Genomic DNA, 16,651 nt, shown 5'->3' with positions numbered 1-16,651 from the left:
TGCTGGGCCTTGTTTGCTAATTTTCAGGTGCAGTAGTGTTAAAATGAAACAAGAGATCTGTAATATGTTGTTAAAAAAAACTAGCTCTTATGCATGCACTTCATATTAAAGAAAGCACCATGACGCAATGTCATATCAGAGCCCCACTATCTGCAATGAAGAATTTATAACTGTCATGTAACCTCAGTAGATCACCAAGAAACATGAAAGTTGTGGGAGCATGCAGAGCTTCTGGATTCCATTAGACTTGATCCATGTTCTAAAGAAAATGTATTCTGAAATACTAATAAAGTCCACAATCATTCAATATACATATTTTTGTAGTTATTTGAATATATTCCTACTTGTAAAAGGAAATCAAAAAGGGCCATCTTGGACCATTCGTGGTGATGAATCTGAGTACAGCCAGATTCTGCTTTTGGAACTTTGCCATTCAACCAGCAATTCTGCTTTAGTATATGTTGGTAGGTACTCCATTTCATTCTGGTGGAGGATTGAGTGGTGTTGTCAGCTGGAGACAGAGAGGAGTCCCATAAAATAACAGGACACGGAAGACCATCTAGAAAAAAATAAAAAAAAAACAAGCTCCATCACAAATTTAGTAAGATATGCAATTATATTTGAAGGAGGGAGTTAACACAAGTTAGAAGAAGTTAAATAGATGAGTGGAATATCGTGGAGGGATATGATTTTTGCCTTCAGAAGATCCTTAGGTAACATTAAAAGCACCATAAACATTACAGCATGCCATAGTGGTTTTGGTGCCTGGATTGCTGGTAAACCTAATCAAAATAAGATTTGTCCTTAAAAATTTTCACACGGATTATACATTTAAAAACACAATTTTGTATATTCATGACGAGCTTTGATTGTACTGCTGTACTATTCAAAATAAGGACATTTTGCAAATAGCCATGCAATAATAAAGGGGTAGGCCAGATGGGTATATTCATATATATTTTAAGTAACATCCCCCGGATGTAGGGCAAAAGTAACATCCCCAGGAGGTACTTAAAAACCAGAGCAACCTGAATGTACCTTTACTGGTTAAATACTTAGTTATTAATTATTATTATTAGTAGTAGTAAAAAAAGAAAACAACAAAAAACTAAAAATAAAAAGTTTTTCTATAAATCAACAAATGCCCAGGTCTATTGTTAACTTGCATGTTATTTTTATCCAGGATTGTACATCTTGCTGTCTCTTATCCTAGTTCTTCTCATCTTCAGCCAAGCCAAATCGTTTAAAAGCATAATTTATAACACATACCTAAACTCCTCCAATACACCCTTATCACCCACATGCAATTTCAATATTTACTTAATTCATTCAAAGAAAAAACATATCAAGATAACATTCCAGTTTTTTTTATGTAGTCTGCAAAAATATTTAACATAGTTGTAAAATTCACATAATTAATTTGACTGTTCTCTTTTATGCTGACATATAGATAAATATATAGACAAACCGATTTGTATTCTATTGCTTGAAAAGAAGAAATGATGGTACATAGAATGCAGAGGAGAGGATAGGACAAGTCCATGTTACAGCAGGAACACTAATGTTTAGTATGCTGTTGCTGTGACCATTTGGATGTCAAGAATGTATCTGGTTTTGGGAGTTGTAGGGAGCAAGTGTCTGTAGTGATTTAGAGTAAAATGAGGACATTCAGACATATTACATACCTCCCAACATTCCATACCTCATCGGAATGTGGTTGGGCAAACCCTGGTGGAAATCACAATTGTAAGGGCATTACAGCCAGCCTGGGCAGCCTCCAACCTACAGGGCCATGAAGGGAGCATTGCTGAAATGCTCTCTACATGATCCTAGTCCTGTCAAACAGCACAAACACATCTAATGATACACTCACGCTGTGCTGCCTGGGGACAGTTCCCTGGTGACCCTCATCCAAGGACACCTAAGAACTGTCCCCGGGCACCACAGCGTGATGTGGCCACTAGCCTCATAGGGAAACATTGGATTGGCTGAGATAATCAGTTATGATTATCTAAGCCAGAGAAGATGTGTCAGCGTCAGGGTCGGCGCGTTCATAAGGTGGCACAGGCGGCGCCGCCTTAGGGCGCACCGGCTCTGGGGGCGCAAAATTCCAGTGACCAGCAGGAGGGAAGTGCTCCCTCCTACCAGGTCAGCTTCTGGATCCCTGGCGCGGCTGAATTGAAATCCGACTATGCGAGGCGGCGAGGGAGCTCTGATCTCTCTGCGCTGCTCCCTCGCGCGCCTTTTATTGATGCTGGGAGACAGAATATGACGTCATATTCTGGCTTCCGGCATCAGTAAACAGCCTGCGAGGGAGCAGAGAGATCAGAGCTCCCTCGCCACCTCGAATAGTCGGATTTCAATTCAGCCACGCCTCTGATTATACCACCGCCATACGCCATACGCCAGCAGCCCACTGGACCTCCAATGAGAGACCCATGCCAGCCCTCAAGGTAGGGATGCTGGGTGGGAAAATTTAATTACATTTATATTAATAATTAGTGTGAGTGTGTGTTAGTATGTGTGTGTGTGAGTATGTGTGTGTGTCTGAGTGAGTGTGTGTGAGTGTGTGTGAGTGTGTGTATATGTGTGCATGTGAGTGTGTCTGTCAGTGTGTGTTTGCCAATGAGTCTGTCAGTGTTTGTGTGTCTGTCAGTGTGTATGTCTGTCAGTGTGCGTGTGTGTCTGTCAATGAATGAGTGTGTCAGATAAGTGAGTCTGGCTGTCAGAGAAGTCTGTGTGTTTGTCATTGGGTGTGTGTGACTGTCAGTGTGTATACACCAGTGAGTGTAGCGTGGCCAAGCGGAGCATACCGCAGCCAGACTGACAGGAAAAGCTCACTGTACCGGGATTCGCTCCGCTCAGCCACGCTACAAGAAAGGTAGGAGGCACACCAGGAAGGGGAGGGGACCACTATGGGGGTGGGTGGTGCACCAAGGGACAGGGAGAGGAGGCGAGAGATACCCTAAAGGACAGGAAAAGGAGGGAGGACAGGAGAGGAACACTAAAGGACAGAGAAAGGAGGGGGGAGAGGAACAGGAACACTAAGGGACAGGAAAAGGAGGGGTAAGGGAAAGGAGGGGTAAGGGAAAGGAACACTGAGGGAAAGGAGGAGGGAGGGGAGAGGAACAGTAAAGGTCAGGGAAGGGACCACCAAGTGACGGGGAGAGGGGCTGAATGTGAAAGAAACACACAGCAGGGCTTGAGAAGGGGAAAAAGAGACACACACATAGGAGCTTGGAAGAGTATAAGACACAAAGGGGCTGGGAGAGAAGGAGTCACACAATGGGGCTGGGAGGAGTAAGACACACAAAATGTGGGAGGATTAAGAGTCATACAAAGAGGAGAGATAGGAGACACACAAGGGGAACATAGGAGATAAAATACACTAAAGGGAGTAAGATATTTAAAAGATGGGATAAGAAACACAAAAGGGGGGGGGTTAAGAGGTACACAGGTGAAAATGTTTTTGGGGGGGTGGTAAAATGCATCTTCGCCTATGTACCCAAAATGTTTTGCACCGGCCCTGGTGAGCGTGCAGGGTGGAAATAAGGTAAGTAAAACTTGCATAACACTAATGTTAGGAATACGTTTGTATTCTCAACATTAGAGTGTTCCTTCAAATAGCATGGTTATTCTTTTGCAGGTCATACGAAACCTTTAGAACAAAGTAATCACCCATCCCAGAGGAATAAAAAGCAAACGTGTTTTAAATTGTATCAATAAATAATAAAACAACAGAAACAAAAGTCCATGGATAGTAAAAATTACAATGAAAAACAGCAGTGTGCGAAGGGACGAAGGGGGATTGCTAAGGGGGAATGAGCTCCAGGAACTATTTCATTGACAGCCCAACATACCCTGTGATTATTGGATGGAAACAGCACCTCAGCTTACATGATTTGTAACAGTTATAATGCAGCACAATGTGGGCGCAGTGCTGTGGGCCTAGGATTTTAAGGCCGTGGCATCAAGGGTTAATACAGCACAGCATGGAATCTATACAGCATGTGTGGAGTTTATAAAGATTCACAAAATACTCTGAATTAAATCAAAGATTTTGCATCACAATATGATTTATAGAAAATAGGGTTTAAGGGTGGACTTGGGGCTAGTTTTTAGAGGGGCTACATTTTAAGAAGACTTACGTCTATCTTCTGCCCGTACTCCCACCTCTGATGCTCGCCTTCAAGATTTCTCGAGGGCTGCACCGTTCCTGTGGAACTCGCTTCCCTCCTCCGTTAGATGCTCACCCAGTCTCCACTCCTTCAAAAAATCATTAAAAACCCACTTCTTCATAAAAGCGTATCAATGAAACTGTTAATAGCTCCCAACTGATTCCTCTTCTGCAACTGTCACTAGTCTAATACTATCCTTACCTTTTGTGTCATTTTACCCAACTCCCTCTAGCATGTAAGCTCATTGAGCAGGGCCCTTAACCCCTCTGTTCCTGTGTGTCCAACTTGTCTGGTTACAACTACATGTCTGTTCGTCCACCCATTGTAAAGCGCTGCGGAATTTGACGGCGCTCTATAAATATCATAATAATAATAATAAGAGTCAATAAATGCAAGATGGGGTCATAATATGTACCCTTGGACTGAAGCCCCTGATCATTTTGCCACCTAGCAATGCCCCTGGCAATAAATATTCTCATATTCTAAGACACATTTTGAAGAAGACCATTTCCTCATTGTTGCAGAAAATTCAATAGTACGCACCTTTTCAACTATATACAACAAATGTTTGTTTTGACCCCTCTCTGTCTAACATTCCTGTTAAAATGCCTGTACCCACTTTTCCTGACAACAACAACAAAAAAAAACAACAGAGTAACTTTATTTCCATTAAGCACTACCCATTGCCCCACCCTGGTTCCTACTCATTCTTTTAATCCTTCCTCCTCGTTCAATTACCTCCTCATTCCCTTATATCAGTGGCTTTAATTATCCTTTAATTTCTCTGGCCATTCCCTCCACATTCCTTTGTTACCTCCTGCCATTTAACCTATAGATTGTTAGCTCACAGATTATTTTACTATGTGCTTTGTAGAGAAGAACTTCAATGGTTAGCCCTCAGCTCCCGGGCAGGGCCGTCATTTTTGTATTGGTGTGTTTTATATTGTATTGTTAGAATTGTACATCACTGTGGAATATGTTGGCACTTTATAATTACCAATAATAATAATAATAATAATAATAATAATAATGCTCAAGATTTAGCTATATAGAGAACTACAAGAATTCACACTAGTTACTTTAGCTTTATCTGTGACCATTTAATTGTTTGTGTGGATATATGTTATCTCCCTCTTTGTTTTTTCAGTATTGCAGTCAGATGCTTTTTTTTTTTTTTTTTGGGTATCGTTAAACGAAATGGAAATAATTAGGTTTCCAAGAAGACAACATTAGCAACATTAATGTGGAAACTGAGTTACTAAACAATAGTATCAGAATTGAACAGACAAATTTTACATCTGAGTCACTTTCCTGAGGAAATGCAATACAGATAATGGATGGTAAGCAAAACCATCTGAAAGTTCCACAAAATGAGTCCTAAACACTTTTCATCGTAAAGAACACTCTACATTTGAGATTGCAAAAGTGCTTTATGTGTGAATAGTGTTTCATCTTTTCCATTCTAGAAAAAGTGCAGATTTCATTAGAAATTGGTACTTTTATAATCTTGTGGGTTGCATTGGGAAGTCCGTGATAGGAGAGCCACAGATAGACTGCACAGGGTTAGAAGAGATCTGCAGATTTTGCAAGCTGTTTTTAAATATATCCCCAATGAAAAAAATACATAATTAATTGCATGCATGGTTACATTGAGGTATAGCTACTAAATAGTGATTTTAGTAGATCTATCTCAAGCGTCATTGAAGCATCTGTACTAATGTAAAGTAATTTAAAAAATCAAGCAGAAATGCATAAAAAAGTAAAATAAAAAACACATTTAAGACTAAAGTATCACAAATTATAGTAATGTGTAAATTAAATTCTTTTTTTTCCCCACACATTATTAGACAGTACTATTACTAATATTTACCCACCATGGTATTGAGTAATCACTTTAAAGACACTCTAAACCCCACAACTACTACAGCTCATAGTAGTGGTTTAGGTGCAAATAATTTTTGAGTGCCATTCCTTTGTTTAGAGTCAAGCCTTTTGCGCAGTTTGACACAAAATATGTATTTTACAGGATATAAAATGTGTTACGCATGCTCCACATTTTGTATCCAAATCCAAGTGGAACTGATAGACAGTAAGAAATTGGGCTAACATTGCCATCCAGAGTTGAACAGATAATATAGAAGTTATTTCTACCTTTAAACAGTTTAATACAAATGCAGGGACAGCATGCACAGACTCTTATCACTACAACCACTACAATGAGCTGTTGTGTTTACCCAGTTTATTAATTAGTTTATAACCCTATGTGACAAAATGTATTGTCGTTTGTTACTGCTACCACATACTTGAACTTTACACTTTACAGAGGAAGTAGTTGGCCTTTTATAAATAAAGCTTACAATAAGCCATCAACATATATCTTCTGAAAAGAAGGAAACAGATTGAATGCTGGTCAAAATGCCATCATTAATCATGGTATTGTAAACAAAAAAAAAAACTGCTTTGGGGATCTACTGACTAAAATGTTTATAAACCCCTTCAGTTATTAACCAATCCCAGAATCTGAGTAATATGGGTATCCTGGAAGTAATGTCTAAATGTATTTCCATTTCCATATACATAGCACATTATTTAATAGAAACCAAAAAAAAAAAAATTGGTTGAACGGATGACATTTTAAAAAAAATAATTATGAACCATATAATGAATTTACAAATTAGTCATTAAATGTTGATTTTTTTTCACAGATCAAGTCTGCACCTTTCTTCAGAGGAAGACACGGGTGGATAAGCATCGGTTGCAACACTAGCCTGAACCATAGCACTTGGTTGATTAGTGCTAATGGCAATGTTGATGGTGCCCATACAGGTGACGTTGATGGTGAAGGTAGTTGTGGTGGTGTTGATGATGATAACATTGAGGAAGGGTGAGCTACTGGTGCTGGTGAAAGCAGGTGCAGCTTATGTCTCAACTGCCTTCATTGAATGAGACAATTCTACAGCAAATACACACTTTGAGATGGTAAACAAGATGCTGGAGGAGAGTGCAGGTTAGCTCCTTTCCAGACTCACCTGTTGTAATGCCACTGGATCATCATTCTCATAGTTGAGTATCTCCTGGGCCAGAGGTTTTATGTCTACAGTGGTAGGGGAAACAGAATTATCATCACCTGATTCATCCCCATCACCACCAAGACCACTGTAAGGCATCACTAAATTGGCTCCGATGATCCACACAAAGTAGACTATGCAGCACACTCCCTTGGTTGCTTATTGGGGGGACACACTAAGAAGGCATAATGCTTGAACGAGCTGTGGTAGAAGGAGCTACAATGCCAATCGAAGAGGCAGCACAATTTTCTGCAGTTTGCAAAGGGTATTACGTTAGATGTAGAGTGGTGGTGGTGGTGGAGGCAGTGGTGGCAGAGGTGTGAGCATGGCTCATGGTCGAGATGTCCCAACTCTCAGAAAACATGGCACTACTGCTGATGTTGGATTATGGAACAGCATCCCTTCCCTTCCTCAATTTCAGTTTGAGAGTAGTGCATAGCATTAATGATGATGGGTTTCATTTTATTATAACAGTAAATGAGGTACACAAATGATTGTGCATTGTTTAAAGTAACAACTTCATTCAGAAAAAATTGATGTATGCGCTGCAAAATGGATTAGTGCTTCTGTTGCAACATTATTGTGTCTGACGTTAAGAAACACTGCACAGCACACACTGGACTGAACACAGCCAGAAAAAAAATTAAATATATTTTTTCTTTCTAAAAAACAGTTAACATTTTTTTACAATTTTAACAAATATATATTGGTTACCTAGGCAAAAAAAAAATTTTATCCTCACACCATAGTTTCCAAAGGAAGGATGTTCTTTCCTCTAAATAGTTAACAAAATAGTTTTACACTGTGGTTAATGACAAAATGCCTGCAAAGTGACAATCTCAAAACTCAAAACTATTCAGTTTTTTCTAGTTCTCCTGGCAGCATGAACTGCTTGGAGCAGATACAGCATCAAGGTAAAGTTTGTCTAACAGTAGTATCAAAGGAATTCTATCCACAACCACGGTGAATGTCAAACAGTATGTATTGGTACCTGTATGTGTGTGTGTCCATTATTGTGTAACTGTGTACGTAGATAAGAGTGTGTGTCTGACAGTGAGTGTCCCGGGGCATCTGTGATTGTCTGTTTTTATTTGTATCCATAACTGAATCTGGAATGCATGCCTATGTATTGATTGAGGCTCTAATCTTGATTCCCTGGAAGTTCAGCGGGCTCTCTGATGATCTACTCAGCAGTCAGGCAGGTCTGCACCTTTGTATGGTTTAGACCCCTCAGAATGCTCCCTTCTGGTCTTTGACGATCTGAACCAAAAAGGAAGTGTTAACTCCCTCTGTCTTCACAATACACCTTAACTATCTATTTAGTAAATGCCAATGAAAAACCTGCAGTACACTGTGACCCTAATATAGACGGGTGTGCCTTGCATAATATACATTTAGGACTAAAATACAGTGTCACGTACAATAATTATTCATATTTTAACAGCTGCCAAAGATCTGTTATGGATAGAGAATTGATACACTTCAAGAACAACAATGTAACTTTTATTGGATGTTGAAAAGGGGCACAATACTGTATGTATAACCCTCAAGGTTTGGTGATCACAATGCTTCCAAAGATGAGCTATACCTCAAAAGAACCATTCAAACTTTAAAAATTAAACACCTGAAAGAACTTTGAGAGTCAATGTAGACAGTTTTCTAACAAGTGACCTATACCCCAGAGAATGTATTTACATGAACACACCACAAACAGGTTTCCTTCCCTCTGATATAATCAAAAGCCTGCAAAGGCATAATTTCTTATTTTTTTAACCGTATGATATTTGCCTATCCAGCTCCACATTGTAAGATTAATGTTTAAATGACAAATTTGGCCCACTTTCAATCTGTTTTTCTGACTTCAACGACATCACTGGAAGTAAATGATTCCTATAGTGTCCCTTTAAGGTGTGTTAGTTTACTGCAAGGAAATTCAAAAAATGTTTTTATTATTATTTCTTTAAGTATGTTTTAGTATTTTTTTACAATTTAAAGAGGAATACCTCCTTTCAGTGTTAAACAATTTTCAAGTAGTTTGAGACTAAATAAGAATTCCACCCCATTCACAGCCTTGCCCCACTTGAAAAATTACTAAGGTAGAGGTTACACACTTCCTTGTGACCATGCCAGCAATTGGCACTGCCATAGGTTGAAAGTGGTCGGCTGACACACCATGCTGCGCAGGCTAATACTTCCTCATCAGTCTATACAACGCACAGAGGGGCTGGGCAGCACACAACTATAAGGATTAAAACATTAAACTTGGCTTAACACTGAATGGAAGGACAAAGCCAAGGGACTCCAGACATTATAACCACTTCAATGAGATGAAGCAATTGTGGCTACACTATAAACTACACTATATCATTAAACTAGAAGAAGATACAAGCTGCTGAAAATTACTTTATCAGTCCTTAGTTTATTTAAACTAATAAAATGCAAATACCAATCCCATATGTTTGCTCATTTGTAAGCAATTTTATACAGATTTTTAATAATCAGAAAACACATCTTCATATAGGGACAATTATTATTTTAGATATAATTTCCCATTAACACTGAGGACAGAACATACTATACTTGTCTTTCATTATACTGATTTTCTTCTCTATGGATAATCTAGCGCTACTGTCCTGGGAAAAAAGAGGTCAATAGAAATCAAAACACTGAACTGTTGCCATGGAGATAAATCCTGCCCTCAATGGTACAGAATTAACATATGGTACAATGCCATTGTTTGCACATCCTGTGATAGAAATAAAGTTTGTGGCTCTTTTAAAGTGACATGTATATATTAATGTTTTGTTTTTTTTTTAAATTAGATTAAATCAAAAAAGACTGTTTACTATAGCCAAATCCTTCTCCTGTGAAGTAATCAATCCTGATTGCTTTTGTCGAGTGAGATGTTTAATATTGAGAAGGACTGACACAAGGAGCATGCACTCAGAGAAACGCATTAGACACACATAGTATCCAGCGGCACCATACTTTGCATGATGATGTGGGATGTCAAATAGATTCAATAATTAAATCTATTACTGCCAGAAGCACTAGTAGCTCTTTGTCTGACAGCCACTAGTAGTTCTACAAGTAAGAAGACCCACCACGGTGGACATTAGGATTAGATGCAGATCTCTGAGGATACCTACCAAAGTCCTCTGTGAATAGTGAATAAAGAAGTCTCAACACTGTTAACTTCTGAAGGAAAATATGTTTCCATCACAGTGGACTCAGAACATGCACATACAGTATAAATACCAACTTAATTGCACATCATTAAAAGTAACATCCTATGGTGGTGCATGGTGATTACACATGAACATTAACTCCTTATATACATATGTTATGAAGGTACAAAAGCTTATTGACTATATTCCCAGGCATTCCCAAGTCTCAGTAGGGAGTTTGTTATTAGGCAATGTGGAGTTCCAATCTGCCTAATGGGCACTGTGTCACTAAGATAGGCCTCTGGACATGTAGGTAAGTTCTTCCATGAATGTATATGTTTTACCGTTTTCAACTACTCTTTAAACAATGGTAGACTAATGTGGTTCCAGTGTCATGGTATTAATAATACCACTGTATTAAGTAGACATATTGTGAGTGAGTCTCTATATCTGCTAAGAGGCAGGCGTGCATCTGTGTCAATACTGGAAATCAATGGACAGTGACAGTCTGTTGCTGACACCTCCAGCACAAGCCAGACAGCACCTGGTACATAGGCCCATTGAGAGTAGAGTAGAGTGAGCTGCTTGAAAGCCGTGTCTTGCATGAGGGATGAGATGGAGCAATACTGCGTGAGGGAGCAGATCTTTTGCCATTGTCTATCTGTGAACTGGAGCTTCAAATGTTTCTCACATTTGGGCTTATATTATATGGGGCTTGAGGTTTTTAAAGCAATGAGTTATGCGTATAACTTCGTTACACCATGTGTGATAGGTGTATTTTGCTAGCAGAGGTTCTCAACCAGAGTAAGAGGCCGTTCTGGTAAACCAAATGCTTTTTATTTACACATTAATGTTTTGTGGTTAACTGAATCCAATACCTTGTCAAGATCCAAACAGATCACATCCACTGCAACAACCCTACTTCATAGAATGCAATTACGTTTGATATCATCTGGGGTTTTTTTTCACAAAACCATACAAATACAGTAAACAACCAAGTAGAAAAGTGGAAAACACCCAGAATACGTTGCATATATATACAAAATATGAAACAACCTGGAATCGGATACAATCCATGAATATGATCTGTATAAGAATCAGAAAACTGACATAGCGTAATAAAGTATAGAATGGAGTGTATGTATAAGTGATACAATAGATACACTCACAAACAAACGTGAAATCAGGCTTCTCACCCTCTCAGGGGTAGTATGGTGTATGATGAATATGCTTGAATATCATCCCATGGAGTATATGTGGATAAAGGAAATCAGAGATAGTGAAGTTTGTTAAAAAAGTACAAAATCACATTTATTGGTCGCACTTACATATGTGAATTGCAAAAGAGCATGTCTCCATATAACATGGAACTCCGAACTGTGTGGTCACAAATCCAATAGGAAATTCAGGAGCAGGTATATGCAGACACCCAAATATATATGGATAATAAAATACAAATCAAAAGTCCATAAAAGAGAATCCAACGTGTTTCGTCCGATAAGATGTAGGACTTCTTCAAGGAAATATTTTTAGTGTGTATACTCTTTTTTGTTCATACAAATACAGTGTTGGTCACAATGAATTGCTATATATATTAACATTCAATAAAATCTCAAATATTTCTCTGAGAAATGGCAGTGGTTTTATTGAGCTCCAAAAAAATACATCTCTTTTTAAGGTGCTAGTAGGGACACTTTCTAGAATGGTCCTGCAATCTTTGCAGGACCAATGTTCGGAATTTAGACTCTCTGTACAAAAGACACCGAATGCTCCCATTTAGCTAATGCATGTCTATGAGAAGATAATGATTGGCTAAGTATGGTGATAGCCTTATGTGCACAGAAGAAAGTTGAGTAAAAAAAAAAACAATGTAACTATTTCAGGGAGGCCTTTAATCTAAATGGCCTGAGATGTCTCTAAAATTAAAAATGCAAGTTGAAATTTCTAATATTAAAGTGTTCCTGAAAGAAACACTTTAGTGTTAGGAATGCAAACATGTATTCCTGATACTATATTGCTGAAGGGGCTGTTTAGTTTACTGAGCCCCTATCTTTCCAGAGATTAAACATGGTTTTACTTACTTTTTCTCCCAAGCTGTGACCATGCAACCCTTATCAACCAAGACCAAGCACAATTTGAAAATCTGAAACTGTTGCAGAGATGCCATTTGGTTGGGTCTTAACTCAAGATTTATGAATACACACTAGCTCTTGACTATCAGCTAAACTGTGCTTCTGACCAAAGAACATGGCCACCCCACATAAATTAAAAGTATATATAAATATGTAGCACAAAATAACACATTCAAAGCTAGAATACATTTAGACTGTGACAGTCTTCTTTAGGTCATAGTGCAGGGGACATATAGCTTGTCCCTGCTACAGCCCTAATTTTCTGTAGGGAGTGATTGAGAGCAGTAAATGGGAGGTCACCTATTGAGACTAGAGTAGTTGAGTTTTCTTCTCCAACAGAGGTAAGTGTTCTTTATAGTAAGAACAAAAAAAAAAAAGGATGTGGAATTCTCTGCCTGAAGAGGTTGTCTTATCCGATTATATATATACATATATATATTTAGATTTTTTTTTCCATTTTCGTGGCATAATTGGAAATGGCTATAATTGTTGTTAGTCTTTTTTTTAAACTAGCCAGCCAGCTAAGTAACTGTGTAACTAGGAATACATAGCCAGGGGAGGGAGAGTGACTAGTGGAGGAAAGGTTCTGTATACAGGCTGAATTATTAGTCTATTATTCAGTGTAATTAGTTACATTAATTTGAGTTTTCCACAGGTGCTTTATGCATGCTATATGAAATTATGGTCACATACAGATTGATTTTATACAATATGCTGGCATTTTGGGAACCTGCATTTCCATGTACATTTGTTAAATGTATCCGTTTGTATTCTATTTAGTCAGTTATGCATGCATAAAGGAAACATTGGTCTTTAAAATATTATACACCCCAACATTTTGTTACAGGTCAATACCCAAACTACTAAATAAAACAATATGTTGCTGTAACTGTACCAATTGTTAGTTGTCCCTGAACACATATGGCCATAGTATCAATGTGTTCTTAATTCATTTACCAGCTATGCAATATGAGTTTCAAACAAACATTACCATTTACTTTCCACTATATCATGAAACCTAGGAGCATTGGCAAAATGCTTAACAGGGAAAGGGTCAACTTAAACTTCAGCTTTTTGTTGAGTTTATTATCTATACTGTAATGAGTGAACACTTGTAATTGATATAAACATATCCTATATTATTTTTGTTTTATACAAATGGATAACTCCAACTAAAAACATATTTAATAAAGAAAAAATAATCATTATAAAAGAAAGAATGTATTAATTGCCACCAATAATACATTTGTACAAAACAAAACATTTTTACCTTATGAATTCACTAAAACAGCTATTAAGTATTACAGTGTTATTAACTAAACTGAGAATTCGAAGTGTTTTTCAAATTTAAGGCCAGATTAGTGAAAGCAGAAGCATAGCTGATTTAGAGAAAATTTCCAGTTCAGCTATTATGGTCTTACGTTTGAAATTCACCATAAATTCTCACGTTACTGAATAACCCTGTAAGTGAAAAGGCAAATAGTTTAAATAGATGTTGTAATGAATCCTTTGTATACCAGCTACGAGAGATGTTTGGTGTAGAATACCCAAATGATAAATTCTCACTCTGAAAACGAAAAACATTTTAATGGAATGGAAACATAAAATAAGGAATTGTGCAACATATGTTGAACTTGCGAAATCTCTCTTTAAAGGAAGCATGGCTCCTTTCCAGATTAGCACTTCTTAATGGAGCTGCAGTGCTGAGCTTGATTTATGGAAGGCCACAAATTATGACAGTATCACTGAGCCATTCCATGTCCTGTGTGTAAAGCAGGAAACCAGATGATGACTAGGAGAGAACAATAGATCCTCTTACCTTGGACGAACTCAAGCTTTCTGCTCACAGATGGCAACGTTCTGTTAATCCCTAAGATCCGATCCAAATGGAACGCGAATACTTCGCTCATATCCAGGGGTCTTTTAATAAGCCCACAGATCCCCTGGCAGGCAGAGGTAGGTGCTAATGAAAATGGCCTTTTCTTGGACGGGTTCTCAAACAGGATCAAGTCACCGTGACTTGAAGGCACCTGCTTAATTCTCTTGATTTTGCAGTCAGCTAAAAACTTCATTGCCCTGATGTCTTCTGCACTGAACCAAGGAGGGGCACTGTCACTGTAAATCCTAATGTTGCTTTGGTGTGCACTAGTCTTCCCTCTTGGTACAGCCAGCAGGATGACAGCCCCATCCCTGGCTGCAGTGGCATCTTCTTCCCCTTCTCCCAACCTTTGCTGGTCCATCTGTTTGTTGAATCCCTGCTGCAGGATGCCTTGGCTATGCTCAAACTGCACCTGTGCCGCATATTTCCTCCTCTTCTTGGGCTTCACCGTGCCCCTGATGTTGGCTGGTTTGCTTCTTTTAGACCTCAGAGTGATGTACACAACATTGGGTTTCAGAGTTGCTGCTGGAAGGGTGCTCGGGACGCCCCCCTCTGACAGCTCACTCACCATGTAGAAGTTGCCATGCTGTAGATGTGCCCTAGGTGGTTTAGTGGAGGCATCTCCCAGGGCTCTGTTGCGAGGTGGGTTCTTCTCGTCCCCCTGATGTGGCCATAGAGAGACCACTTTGCTGACTATAAAAATCCCATAGAGCACGCAAGCAGTGAAAAGCAGCAGTAAATTCCTTTTGCTTTTTGGGCGTCTCCCACCCCAAATCCTAAAGATCCAGGAGCAGAGCAATGTGAATGAGATCCTGAGTGTTCCTGCTCGAGCTGAGATCATTTCTCCAGAGAGTCTACATGACAGCTGCTACAACATTGCAACCTCCAGTGGGGCTGTAGTTGCATGCTTTTTTTTTTTCTTTTTCTTTCCAGGCTAAACTTAAAAGAAAAGGAGTTTGTTTAAGAAGTCTGTGCATAGGCTGGGAATAGGAATTTGACTCTGTCACTCCACTGCACAGAGTTGGAGCCTTTTATCAGCAAGCTTGCTACCACTGGGGAACTGATTTCTTTCTCTGAATGAATGGAGACAACTGTGTAAACAGAACTAGGCGGAGATCAACACCAGCCAAAATGTCACAGGCTGCCTGCCTTATGATTGTTCATGTGAAAAAAAAAAAAAAAAAAATCGTAGATTTTTTTAAACATACCAGGAAGAGTGTGTTTACAGGGAAATGACATCCCCCAGGGTGTAATGAATGATTCCCTAAAATTATAAACATTATATAGAAAACAAAAGCAAATATCTCCCTGCCCCCCATCAAGTCACTTTAAGCAAATATGAATAGGGATGTGAAAGCTAATTTATAAACTGGTTTGTTTGTTTATAATTAACTGGGACATGCCAAGTGATTACAGAGTGATTTGAGCTATTTGTGAAGGTTTTATCACCAAGGTTCCATTTTATTATGGTCTATGGGGCAATTTGGTCATAATCACTGGGAACATTTTATTTATGGTAACAGAATTCCTTGTGCATGGACAGAATTGTTGGTTGATCACAACCGTTTAGCCAGAAAATAACAATGCTTCCATTGTTTGATTCAGTATGAATTTTGTTTGCAAAAAAAAATATGAAAAAAAAATTTGGACGAACAACAGCTTTCATTTAAAACCTCTCACTCATTGAAGGTGAGCGAGGGGTTAAGATGGAAGCAACAGGGAGCAGGAAACTCTGTTTCCTTTCCCCAATCCCCCAATGGGTAAAATTAACAAATAAATGCCTGCGGGAGTCAATATGATCCTTATGATTTCATAAGAGAGCTCCAAAACTGCCCTCATTCCCCTACCAGCTTTGATACTATCATATAAAATTAATTGGGGTACCTACTGGTGGCTTTAATTATAAAAATGCAGAGAATCTAAAGTCTCGTCAGCCCCCACCCACCACCTATGCGTGGGGGCTGATATAATATGAAAAGATGGTGGACATGCTATTGTCCACCCCCCTAAAATTTGGCCAGTTGAATTTAACCCCTTAAGGACCAAACTTCTGGAATAAAAGGGAATCATGACATGTCACAACTCGCCATATTTGGAGGAGAAATAATGCTTCCTATGACCCCAAGAACAACATCGCCACCGTCAAACATGGAGGTGGAAACATTATGCTTTGGGGGTGTTTTTCTGCTAAGGGGATACGACAACTGCACTGCATCAAAGGAACGAT

General features: G+C 38.7%; 1 protein-coding gene across 1 annotated transcript in view; it reads right to left on the bottom strand.

The window, feature by feature from the left end:
• Nucleotides 1-15,490, bottom strand: part of GASK1B (golgi associated kinase 1B) — a 34,019-nt gene extending 18,529 nt beyond the window's left edge. The window contains exons 1-2 of the mRNA XM_063458234.1: nt 14,365-15,490; nt 345-559 (exon numbers count right to left, since the gene is read on the bottom strand). Coding sequence (XP_063314304.1) covers nt 345-559; nt 14,365-15,265 — 1,116 coding nt within the window. The 5' untranslated portion in view covers nt 15,266-15,490. The remainder of the gene's footprint in view (nt 1-344; nt 560-14,364) is intronic.
• Nucleotides 15,491-16,651: the final 1,161 nt, after the last annotated feature.

Source organism: Pelobates fuscus, chromosome 6 (genome assembly GCF_036172605.1).
Source record: "Pelobates fuscus isolate aPelFus1 chromosome 6, aPelFus1.pri, whole genome shotgun sequence".
NCBI classification, from domain to species: Eukaryota; Metazoa; Chordata; class Amphibia; order Anura; family Pelobatidae; genus Pelobates; species Pelobates fuscus.
The sequence above is the reverse complement of the archived record's forward strand: the minus strand, read 5'-3'. Positions and strand labels throughout refer to the sequence as shown.